The sequence below is a fragment of the Heterodontus francisci genome, chromosome 34 (genome assembly GCF_036365525.1).
Source record: "Heterodontus francisci isolate sHetFra1 chromosome 34, sHetFra1.hap1, whole genome shotgun sequence".
NCBI classification, from domain to species: Eukaryota; Metazoa; Chordata; class Chondrichthyes; order Heterodontiformes; family Heterodontidae; genus Heterodontus; species Heterodontus francisci.
In genome coordinates this window covers 15,027,757-15,039,635 of record NC_090404.1, presented here as the reverse complement: position 1 = coordinate 15,039,635, position 11,879 = coordinate 15,027,757, and the positions used below count along the sequence as shown (strand labels likewise).

General features: G+C 50.9%; 1 protein-coding gene across 2 annotated transcripts; it reads left to right on the top strand.

Annotated features, from left to right (window-relative positions):
- The first annotated feature begins 7,706 nt into the window (after positions 1-7,706).
- On the top strand, positions 7,707-10,908 carry LOC137349103 (zinc finger protein 551-like). Of its 2 annotated transcripts, none has more exons than XM_068014446.1 (2): positions 7,707-7,782; positions 9,519-10,908. In XM_068014446.1, the coding sequence occupies exon 2, from the start codon at positions 9,807-9,809 to the stop codon at positions 10,674-10,676; it is 870 nt and encodes a 289-aa protein (XP_067870547.1). In that variant the 5' UTR covers positions 7,707-7,782; positions 9,519-9,806; the 3' UTR covers positions 10,677-10,908. The 2 variants fall into 2 exon arrangements, with proteins under 2 accessions (XP_067870547.1, XP_067870548.1); XM_068014447.1 differs by having other exon boundaries at positions 7,719-7,782; positions 9,493-10,908.
- The last annotated feature ends 971 nt before the right edge of the window (positions 10,909-11,879 follow it).

The window sequence follows — 11,879 nt, the reverse complement described above, 5'->3', positions numbered from 1 at the left end:
TGTATGAACTTCAAGCGTGTGCGTGTTTAAGAGAGAGAGAAAGTTGGAGCGTATTTTATTATTTTACTTAGATCAGTGCAATAAAGCTAACCTCGTTCTTTGATAAACTAAAGGAAACCTGTCCGATTGCTTCTTTTTATGATCACAGCTGTAAGCAGTTAAACACTCACTGAATCGCCAAGTATATCCGATTCAAAAAAGAAGTAAACCTGTTGGGGTCAAACAAGAAGATGGAAAAGAAGGGAACCATTTGACCCCTGCTCACCTGATTGTAACAAAAATCTGGGGGCTCTATGTCCGCGATTGAACCCACAGACAAACGAGAAATTGGATGCAGAGACCAAATTGATCCCTAGTAATAATTTAAAAACGTCAGTACAGGTTTTCTTGTGGTTTTCAGTGCTAGAGTCCTAAAAATGTCCGCATTCAAGTCCAGTACCTTCCTATGACAGAGTGAAGTTACTTGGGACGGGTTAAAAGGCCAGACCTGTGGGTAGCCAGCCAGAGCAGCAAAGCCAAGCTCGTTCTGACTGGCTTCATTGACTGAGACGTGCGCAGGAGTTCCAGCCCTGGCAAAATTGGTGTCGCGCACCGGACACGATGCCCTGAGCCCTCCTGACGCACTGGCTGCTTGGTCACGTTGAGGAGGCTAGTCCCCTGTCTGTACACCCTGGCGGGTTTGGAGGCGGGGAGAACGTGTAATCGGGTGGGATGGTGGCGGGCGGCGGAGTCCGGGGGGGGTTGGGTGGGTGGTGGTGGGCATCCCCACCACCTTCTTGCGCCCGACGAAATTCAGTCCGGGGCGGGAGGGCCTGCGAGCGGCCTCTCCGCCCCACCGTCAATCAAGGCCCTGAAGTGGGCAATTAATGCCCGATTAAGGGTCTCATCCTGCCACAGCAATTAGCCGAGCGGCGGGCGGGCATGTCGCCACGCGGGGAGCACATCAGGAAAAACCGTGTGGGGTCGCTCGCCAACTCTGAGGGCCGGGTTTCTTCATTTAAAGGCACTTTGTGCCCGAATACCTGGGTGCCTGCCGCTGCCGAGGTCCTTGATCCCGTGGCAGGACCGCCCCGCTGTCCACTTAAGTGCCTAATGGGCACTTGATTCGGCGGGCCTCCCAGAGGAGGGCCGACGCGGGGGCTCTGGCCAGCCTTTTTGCCGGAGGTTGAGATCCCCGGCACCCGGATAAAATCCCGGCCCCTCTGTTGGGGGGTATCACTTCCTGCGAGCTGGTGACCTGTGCTCATCCGCTCTACCCTGTGGAGTGGCAGGTGAGGAGAAGGCCACTGCTGCTGCAGCTCCTGCTGTTCCTCATCTGCGGCCTGAACTCGAGCTGCATAAATAACTCCCAGGCCGGTGTGAGGGTCAACAGCTGGGACGTGTAGATCAAATGCAGTAGACGCCAAAGTAGCCCTGTGAGCAAAAAACCTTTCACCTAGGCAAGGCAGCGGGTGTGAGCTCTCAGTATTTAAAGCATTTCCTGCCTGTTACTTGCCCAGTCCCCCTCAAATCCGTCTGTACTCCCACCTTGACTTCCCTTGCGAGTTCCATGAAGCCAGGGAAACCCATGCAGTCCCCGTTAGAGCAGCTGATGATGAGGTCTTCCTACAACGAAGTTTCATTAGACTGGTTCCTGGGAAGAGGGGATTGTCCGAGGAGGAGAGATGGAGTAGCGTGGGCCTATATTCCCTGGAGTTTGGAAAAATGAGAGGTGATCTCATTGAAGCATGTAAAATTCTTGGAGGGCTTGACAGGGTAGGCATTGAGTAAATGTTTTCCCCTAGCTGGAGAATCAAGAACGGGGTGGGGGGGGGAGGGGTCGGAGGGGGGGAGGAGGCGGGGTCACAGTCTCACAATAAAGGCTCGGCCATTTCAGACTCAGATGAGGAGAAATGTCTTCACTCAAAAGGTTGTGATCTTTGGGAATTCTCCATCCCAGAGGGCTGTGGATGCTCCATCATTGAATATACTCAAGACAGAAGTTGATAGATTTTTGGGTACTTAGGGAATTAAGGGATATGGGGATCGTGCAGGAAGGTGGAGTTAAGGTAGAAAATCAGCCACTGAATGGCGGAGCAGGCTTGAAGGGCTGAATTCCCTACTGCATCTCCTATTGCTTATGTTCCTATTGTTACGACCAACCGCTCCTGTCAAATCCCCCAATCAAAATATACAATTCTGATTGTGGTGGGACTAGCGCACTGTTAATTCAATCCCATCACTCCACAGATTGGCTAACATATCATTTAAAACTTTCCAAATTAAAGAGAGACCCAACCAAATTGTACCATCTATTAACCCCCGAATGAGGCTCACTAAACCAGGTGTCTTTAAATCAATAAATTAACTCTTTAATTAGAAGAACTAAATTCTTAAACACTATGAAGATTAAAATAGAAAAGAGTCCTTGCAAATTTACAGTCCAATGTTGCTTGAAGTCCTCACAGGATGTTGCTCGAAGTCCTCACAGAATGTTGCTTTCCTTCTCCAGCGAATTTCAACAATTAACGACTTGCAAACACTTTCAACAGAATCAATTTGACTTTAGAGTTTTTGAGAAATAAAAGATTGTCACAGTCTAACTTCCCTTTCTTCAATTTAAATTACCAGAGATCTCTGTTTTGGCTTGACTTTTTTTTAGAATTTTGAGAGACAATAATAAACAGACTAAAATCCTCTTCCTTCAATTTAGATGGTTGCGAGCTCTTTTTCAGGTGTTCTCAGCACAGCTGTCTGTGTGCCCTCTGTGTCTATGTGTGTTCTGTTAGAACAAACTGTCTTCAACTAAAAGCCAGTTCAAAACTGAATTGCAACAAATGTATCGCTTGTTCCTCACTCCCAGTGGCTGTTTCCATGGTATTGAGAATACACCCTTTGATTCGCAGTCTCCAAATGGCTGTTTCTAAGGCAACACAAATGCACCTTCCTATAACTCCTAAGGCTTGCAGGCTCTTAAAGCAATACTGATCCCTTGCAAGCCTGAAAGGCAAACCACATATTCCAAGAAATATTCTGTTGACCCTCAAACTAGGGATCAACTGACGTGGCGGACAAAAGACACCTGCACGAGATACTTTGTATAAACCCTTTTATTGATATTTAAATCACTTATCTGCTGTGATTTCACTTGTCAAATTACTTGTTGCTTGTTACAGTAAATCACAAGACCCATGACTTGGACTTAAATACTACCCTTGAATGGTGGTGGACAATTAAACAACCAACTGGAGGAGGTGGCTCCACAAATATCCCCATCCTCAATGATGGGGGAGCCCAGCAGATCAGTGCGAAAGATAAGGCAGAAGCATTTGCAACAATCTTCAGCCAGAAGTGCCGAGTTGATGATCCATCTCAGCCTCCTCCTGAAGTCCCCAGCATCACAGATGCCAGTTTTCAGCCAATTTGATTCATTTCGTGTGATACCAAGAAACGACTGAAGGCACTGGATACTGCAAAGGCTATGGGCCCAGACGATATTCCGGCAATAGTACTGAAGACCTGTGCTCCAGAACTTGCCATGCCCCTAACCAAGCTTTTCCAGTACAGCTACAACACTGGCATTGACCTGGCAATGTGGAAAATTGCCCAGGTATGTCCTGTACACAAAAAGCAGGACAAGTCCAACCCGGCCAATTACCACCCCATCAGTCTACTCTCAATCATCAGTAAAGTGATGAAAGATGTCATCAACAGTGCCATCAAGCAGCACTTGCTTAGCAATAACCTGCTCAGTGATGCTCAGTTTGGGTTCCGCCAGGGCCAATCGGCTCCTGACCTCACCACAGCCTTGGTTCAAACATGGACACAAGAGCTGAACTCCAGAGGTGAGGTGAGAGTGACTGCCCTTGACATCAAGGCAGCATTTGACCGAGTATGGCATCAAGGAGCCCTAACAAAACTGAAGTCAATGGGAATCAGGGGGAAAACTCTCTGCTGGTTGGAGTCATACCTAGCACAAAGGAAGATGGTTGTGGTTGTTGGAGGTCAATCATCTGAGCTCCAGGACATCACTGCAGGAGTTCCTCAGGGTAGTGTCCTAGGCCCAACCATCTTCAGCTGCTTCATCAATGACCTTCCTTCAATCATAAGGTAAGAAGTGGGGATGTTCACTGATGATTGCACAATGTTCAGCACCATTTGCGACTCCTCAGATACTGAAGCAGTCCGTGTAGAAATGCAGCAAGACCTGGACAATATCCAGGCTTGGGCTGATAAATGGCAAGTAACATTCACAGCACACAAGTGCCAGGCAATGACCATCTCCAACAAGAGAGAATCTAACCATCTCCCCTTGACATTCAATGGCATTACCATTGTTGAATCCCCCACTATCAACATCCTAGGGGTTATCATTGACCAGAAACTGAATTGGAGTAGCCATATAAATACTGTGGCTACAAGAACACGTCAGAGGCTAGGAATCCTGCGGCGAGTAACTTATCTCCTGACTCCCCAAAGCCTGTCCACCATCTACAAGGCACATGTCAGAAGTGTGATGGAATACTCTCCACCTGCCTGGACGGGTGCGGCTCCAACAACACTCAAGGAGCTCGACACCATCCAGGACAAAGCAGCCCGCTTGATTGGCACCCCATCTACAAACATTCACTCCCTCCACCACCGACGCACAGTGGCAGCAGTGTGTACCATCTACAAGATGCACTGCAGCAATGCACCAAGGCTCCTTAGACAGCACCTTCCAAACCCGCGACCTCTACCAACTAGAAGGACAAGGGTAGCAAATGCATGGGAACACCATCACCTACAAGTTCCCCTCCAAGTCACACACCATCCTGACTTGGAACTATATCACTGTTCCTTCACTGTCGCTGGGTCAAAATCCTGGAACTCCCTTCCTAACAGCACTGTGGGTGTACCTACCCCACATGGACTGCAGTTGTTCAAGAAGGCAGCTCATCACCACCTTCTCAAGGGCAATTAGGGATGGGCAATAAATGCAGGCCTGGCCAGCGATGCCCACATCCCATGAATACATTTTAAAAAGGTGAGGACATAGAGGAGGCTGCTGACCAGGCGATGCATCATGAAGGACCCCAGGGACCACAGGAAAGGCACGGATCGCACTGATACAGACACTTTTCAGACCAAATGCAACATTTCCAAGTTCGCGGATGACACAAAACTAGTGGGAATGTGTGTTGTGAGGAAGATGCAAAGCAGCTTCAAGGGGATTTGGACAGACTTAGTGAGTGGGCAAGAATGTGGCAGATGGAATATACTGTGGAAAAATGTGAGGTTATCCACTTTGGTAGGAGGAATAGATGTGCAGAGTATTTCCTAAATGGTAAGAGATTAGATGTGTAGATGTACAAAGGGACCTGGGTGTCCTCATCAAGAAGTCACTGAAAGCTAACATGCAGGTGCAGCAAGCAATTAGGAAGGCTAATGACATCTTAGACTTTATCGCAAGAGAATTTGAGTACAGGAGTAACAAAGTCTTGCTTCAATTGTATAGAACCTTGTTTGGACCACACCAGGAGTACTGTGTGCGGTTTTGGTCCCATTACCTTAGGGAAGGATATTATTGCCATAGAGGGAGTGCAACGAAGGTTCACCAGACTTGTTCCTGGGATAGCGGGACTGTCCTATGAAGAGAGTTTGAGGAAACTGAGCCTGTATTCTGTAGAGTTTGAAAGATTGAGAGGTGATCTCATCGAAACCTACAAAATACTTAAAGGGGATAGACAGAGTAGATGCAGGTAAGATGTTTCCCCTGGTTGGGGAGTCTAGAACCAGGGGACACAATTTCAAAATAAGGGGGAAGCCACTTAAGACAGAGATGAGGAGAAATTTCTTTACTCAGAGGGCTGTGAATCTTTGGAATTCTCTACCCCAGAGGGCTGTGGAAGCTCAGTCATTGAGTATGTTTAAAGTAGAGATTGACAGATTTCTAAATACCAATGATGTAAAGAGTTATGAGGATAGTGTGGGGAAAAAGGCATTGAAGTGGATGATCAGCCATGATCAGATTAAATGGCGGGGCAGGCTCGATGGGCTGAATAGCCTCCTCCTGCTGCTATGTTCCTCTGTTCACCATTCTGCTGCACGGTTGCTATATCCTTAATTTAACAACTCATCACCCTGTGCCAGTGACACCTCGTTCTCCAGCATGGGGAAAGCGAGGACCGCAAGTGGCATGGCCCCTCCCAACCAGCCCTTGGGGTGGGGGCGGCGAGCCAGGGTATTCCTGAAGTCCCAGAGGGCCATCAGTAATAGAGGGAGATGTCAGAAGAGTGCAGTACACCTTAAATGGTGAACTTAGGAACGGTCCTAAGACCGTCATTTTCAGCCCTGAAAAGTGCCCAGTTTGCCTCAGATTACCCTGGAAGTGTGCAAATGTGAACAAGAGGTGAAGCTAGGTGTTTCACGCTGCGACTAAGCAGTAGCAACACGTGTGGTGTTCGCCACTAACTGGAAACTGCCGTCAAGTAGGGCTCGCAGTGTGGCGCATTTGCAAGTACTAGAAGCTACATATATTAATACGCAGACAGAAAGAACATGTACACACATTTCAGCTGAACAAAATAAGTGACAGCCATTCGCTGGTTCATTTTTCAGGGCAATGCCTTGGCCAATCAGAGTCAAGCTGCCTGGTTTAAATTTTAAACAAAGCTTGGCAGTTAACTGTCAGTCACCGCAAACTGGTGCATTCTCCATGACAACGCCTCTACCAATCAGAGTCCACTTGCCAACCAATCAGCACTCTCTTCTCATACAGTATAAATTTGTTGCTTTCCCTTACATTGGTTATTCTTGCAAATTGTCCTGATGAGTGCAAGATGAAAAGCTTCGACAGAATGTCTCTGTTTTCAGCAAAGGTCAAGTTCTGTACTACCAAACAACTATATATATTAATGGCTTGGGTGTACAGGGCAGAATTTGCAGAAGTTATGGTGAACCTGTATAAAATACCAGTTCGGCCTCAACTGGAGTATTGTGTCCAATTCCAGGCACCGCACTTGAGGAAGGATGTGAAGGCATTTGAGAGGGTGCAGAAAAGATTCAGAATGGTTCCAGGGAGGAGTGACTTCAGTTACGTGGACAGATTGGAGAAGCTGGGACTGTTCTCCGTTGAGAAGAGGAGGCTGAGAGGAGATTTGATAGAGGCGTTCGAAATCATGAGGGGCCTGGGCACAGCAGATAGGGAGAAACCGTCCCTGTCCCATTGGCGGAAGGGTCGGGAATCAGAGCACACCAACTTAAGGTGATTGGCCAAAGAGGCAATGGTGACATGAGGAAAAACCTGGATCCGCAAATGCACTGGCTGAGAGTGCACTGGAGGCAGGTTCAATGGTGGCTTTCGAAAGGGGATTCGGATAATTATTTGAAGAGGGAAAGGTCTGCAGGGCTACGGGGCGGTGACGGCGGGAGAGTGGGACGAGCTGGGTGGCAACTGCAGAGAGGCAGCACGGACGCGATGGGCCGAATGGCCTTCTCCTTTGCCGAAGCCTTTCTGTGATTCACCGGCATTGGCCATGTGGTGATATCAGCATTAAGATCCATTTATTAGTCTGCAAACTGGTCATGTTGGTTGTTGTTGGTGGGTTGAATGGGGGGGGGAGGGGAGGGGGAGGGCCCAGCGCAGACACGTGGCTACTTGCTCCCCGCCCTGACGGCATGACGCATCACGTCTTGATTGACGTGCACCGCCGGCCAATAGGGAGCGGCGCTGGCGGTGGCCAATGGGGGGGTGCGGGGGGCGGGGCCTCCGCTGGCAACCGCTCGGCCATTTTTGTGGAGCCCGGGCCCAGGGCCGCGGGGGTGAGTGCGGTCTCTTTACCTCCTCCCCGGATAACTCTCCAACCGTTCGCTCTGGGCGGGGGAAGGTCCAAGTGGCTTTGGAAAAGAGGGGTGGGGGGTGCTAAAAAGGACCCAAAAGATGGAAGGGGGAGCCTAAAACACAGTCGGCAGAAATTTAAAGGGGCAGCGTCTGATTAAAGGGATGGGGCAATTAAAGGGATGGTGTGGAGCTTAAAGTGGGGGGAAAGAAAAGGGACAGTGAAAGGGGCGTTGTGGTTAAAAGGTTAATGGGCAATTTTGTGATGTGATTAAAGGGATGGTGTGGAATAAAAGGTATGGGGTAAATAAAGGGAGTGTGCATGTTATTAAAGGGGTGTTGTGGCGAAAAGGAAGACAGTTAATTTTGTGTGATTAAAGGGATGGGAATAATTAAAGGGGCATTGTGCTCCATTAAAGGGATGGTGTGGAATAAAGATATGAGGTAAGTAAGTATGCCATTAAAGAGGCATTGTGGCTAACAGAATGGGTAATTAAAGAGGGAATGTGTGATTAAAGAGATGGGAGTATTTAAGGGGCATTGTGATCATTTAAAGGGTGGCATGGAATGAAAGGTAAATAGGGGACAGTGGATGCTATTAAAGGGGCATCGTGGTTAAAGAGGAATGGGCGGTGAATTGAGTTGTGTGATTAAATGGGCAGTGTGTTAAATGGGTTGGGAATAATTAAAGGGGCAGTGTGGGATTGGGTAGTGAGTGTGATATGAAGGCCCAGTGAACGCAATTAATGAGGCTGTAAAGTTAATAGGATAGTTTGTGTATTTAAAGGAGTATTGTGACTAAAAGGGGAAGGGGTAGTGTCTTAATCGGGGGATAGTATAATTAAAGGGGCAATCTGTATTAAAAGTACAAGACGGGAAAAGTGTTTCCCCTTGTCTGCCTACTTGCTGCTGCTGGGACTATATATACCCTGAACTTTGTGTGACACCTTTAAAGGGACAGTGTCTCACCTTACCTGGGCGTGACAAGTTCAAAGGGATCACATCTCTCCCGGCCTGTGAGTGACATAGTTAAAGGAACCGTGCTAGTTGTGGGTGACAGGTATTTTAAGGAACTGGGCCCCGCCTCACCTGTGGGTAACAAATATTTAAAGGAACAGTGCCTCTTGCGAACTGTGGGTGACAGATATTTAAAGGGAGAGGATTGCAGCGACGGAAGAGTCGGTAACAAGAGGGCACAGGCTTAGGAGGATGGGCAAAAGGAACAGAGGGGAGATGAGATTTTCTTTCTCAACATGCAGTGAGTTGTTGCGGTCTGGAGCGGACGACTTGAAAATGGGGAGGTAACGGATTCTATAGTAACTTAGCAAAGTGGATTGGCAAATATTGGCAGGGCTTTAGGGGAAAGAGTGCGATCAATTGGATTGCCCTTTTGGAGGGCCGGCGCGGACTGAGGGGCAGAGTGGCCGCCTCCTTGGTTGGAACAGTCTATGATTACATGGAGGGCAGGAGGAGTTCTCCCGCAGGGTAGGTGGGGGTGGGGCAGTGTTTATCTTTTAACCAACGTCACTTTAAAAAAAAAACCAGACGATCGGGTCGTTATCAGATTATTGTTTCTGGGATCCTGCTGTGCGCGGATTGGCTGCTGCGATCCCTGCAGCGCAAATGTAACTGCACTGCATTGACCGTGAAAGGCGCCATATAAACGCAAGTCTCGTCTATTTTTTTTGAAACAGTGACTTTTGTGAACTCACGTTTGCAGGTGACCGGATGTGACCCCTTTGCCGGTGAGAGACTCCAAGCAAGTTAGCCGCTCGATTGGTCCGGAGCCAAGCATCCGTCCTCATCCTTTGAGCATGGGAGGTGTTCCCGAGCGTTCCGGCTGCTGGGAAACGTCGGCGTGACTGGGAGAAGCACCGGGACGAGACGCACGCGCGGCTGAGAGAGAGAGGACATTGCGGTGCGCGGCGTGAGCTTTAACCAGAGACTATCCGCGGCGAGGAGGAGAGTGCCCTGCGCGCGGACCGGCCCAGCTCTCACGGCCCGGAAGATGGAGGGAAGCGAGCTGTCCCAGGGCTCCCCGTACCGCTGCACCGACTGCGGAGCCAACTTCGGCCGCCCGTCGGAACTGGAAGCCCACGGCTGCGGTGACGGTGGCCCCGGCGGTCCGGATGACGGCAGCAGCGAGGAGGAGGGGCGGCCGTTCGCTTGCCACGAGTGCGGCAAGCGCTTCGCCCACTCCTCCACCCTGCTGACCCACCGGCACACCCACACCGGCGAGCGGCCGTTCGCCTGCGCCACCTGTGGCAAGAGCTTTGCCCGCTCCTTCAGCCTGCTGACCCACCGGCGGGTGCACACGGGCGAGCGGCCCTTCACCTGCCCCGTCTGTGGCAAGGGCTTCACCCAGTCCTGCAACCTGCTGAGCCACCGGCGGGTACACACCAACGAGCGGCCCTTCCGCTGTGGGCACTGCGGCAAGCGGTTCCGGGTCTCCAGCAGCCTGGCCCGGCACCGGCGGGTCCACACGGGCGAGCGGCCCTTCGGCTGCCCTGTCTGCGGCATGGGCTTCACCCAGTCCTCCCACCTGCTGGCCCACCGGCGGGTCCACACGGGCGAGGGGCCCTTCGCCTGCTCGGTCTGCGGCATGGGCTTCACCCACTCCTCCAGCCTGCTGACCCACCAGCGGGTGCACACCGGTGAGCGCCCCTACACCTGCTCGGTCTGCGGCAAGGGCTTCACCCAGTCCTCCAACCTGATGACCCACCAGCGGGTCCACACCGGGGAGCGGCCCTTCCGCTGCGGGCAGTGCGGCAAGCGGTTCAAGGTCTCCTCCCACCTGCTGCGGCACCAGCGCATCCACACCGGGGAGAGGCAGTCGACCAGGGAAGGCAGCGGCGGCCGCGAGGGGCAGCCCACTTGAGGAGGGACTGCATCGTACCGACAGTCCCCGTCCATTGCCGTCGAGTCTGGTGCTCAGTGGGGGAGGGTTGGGGGAGGGGTGTCTGTTTCTACTGAAGTTAAATGAACCCCTTCTCTCCCCCAATCCCCCCCCCCCTCCCCACCCCCTCCTCCCCCCGGGCTCCTCCCAGAGCGAGGGCGTGTTTGAACGCACCGTGTACATCTTGAAATAAACCAGCTTTGTTTCAAACCCACACACTGGGTGGGTAGATCTTCCTTTATGGGCGCGATGGGGCAGGTCTTCTCCTGGGCTGGGGGTGGGGAGGGGTGGTGTTTTCACCCCACCGTTTTGCCTGGGGTTTGTGTGGGGGGGGTGGGGGGTGGGTGATGATGGGGAGGAGCGGAGCGGCGGTATTTGTGGTGGTAATGAGTCCGGAGTGTCTATTGACTCAGCGGACGGAGCCCATTTAAACAGTGCACTGTAGCAGACGGTCTACAGAGTCTATTTAAAGAGAGCCTGCACGGACTACAGCAAAACAGGACTCCTGGCTGGAACTACAGCAACTTCTCCCGATAAGAGCAGGTTTATTTCTCCAGATGATAGTTTACAATTATGCAAGTTAATGTGTGTAAGCGCGATCCCAGACACTTAGAGCAAGGCGGGCTCCTGGCGCGATTGATGGGGAAATTAGCTAATCGTCTCCGTTCTGGCCAGGACTTGCGGTCTCACTATCTAGAGCCCATTGAGGGAGCCCACTTGCCTGCCTGAGGAGGAGAAGGATATTTGCTGCAGCAGAGTAAACTTTTTGTTACGAAAACAAAGCACCCTTTAGTTTCTTTACTTTAAATTTTCCACACTGTAATTGAGGAGGGGAAGCCCTTTAAATATAACCCCTCTCCCGGTGCTGCTAACACTGTGGACATGTCAGGGGGCCCCATATTGCTGTGGTGTCGGCTGATACCACCCCATCATTGGTATAAGAGTTCCCTGCTCACTGTAGGGACAAGCAATGCAACACCATCCTGTCATCAGGGAGGAAGGGAGGAAATCCAGGGAAATACAAACGGGATGAAGCACCACCGAGTAAGATGGGTAACAAAAAGGGAGAGGGCAGAAAGGGATATAAACCAGGAGAGGGCAGTTAGTGGTATAAACAGGGAGAGGGGCGTAAGGGGATATAAATGCGGGTATGGCAGTAAGGGGGTATAAATGGGGAGAGGGCAG

What these genes read in the sequence shown, in the direction of transcription:
- LOC137349103 (XM_068014446.1), top strand. Translation starts at nt 9,807, where the DNA reads ATGGAGGGAAGCGAGCTGTCCCAGGGCTCCCCGTACCGCTGCACCGAC.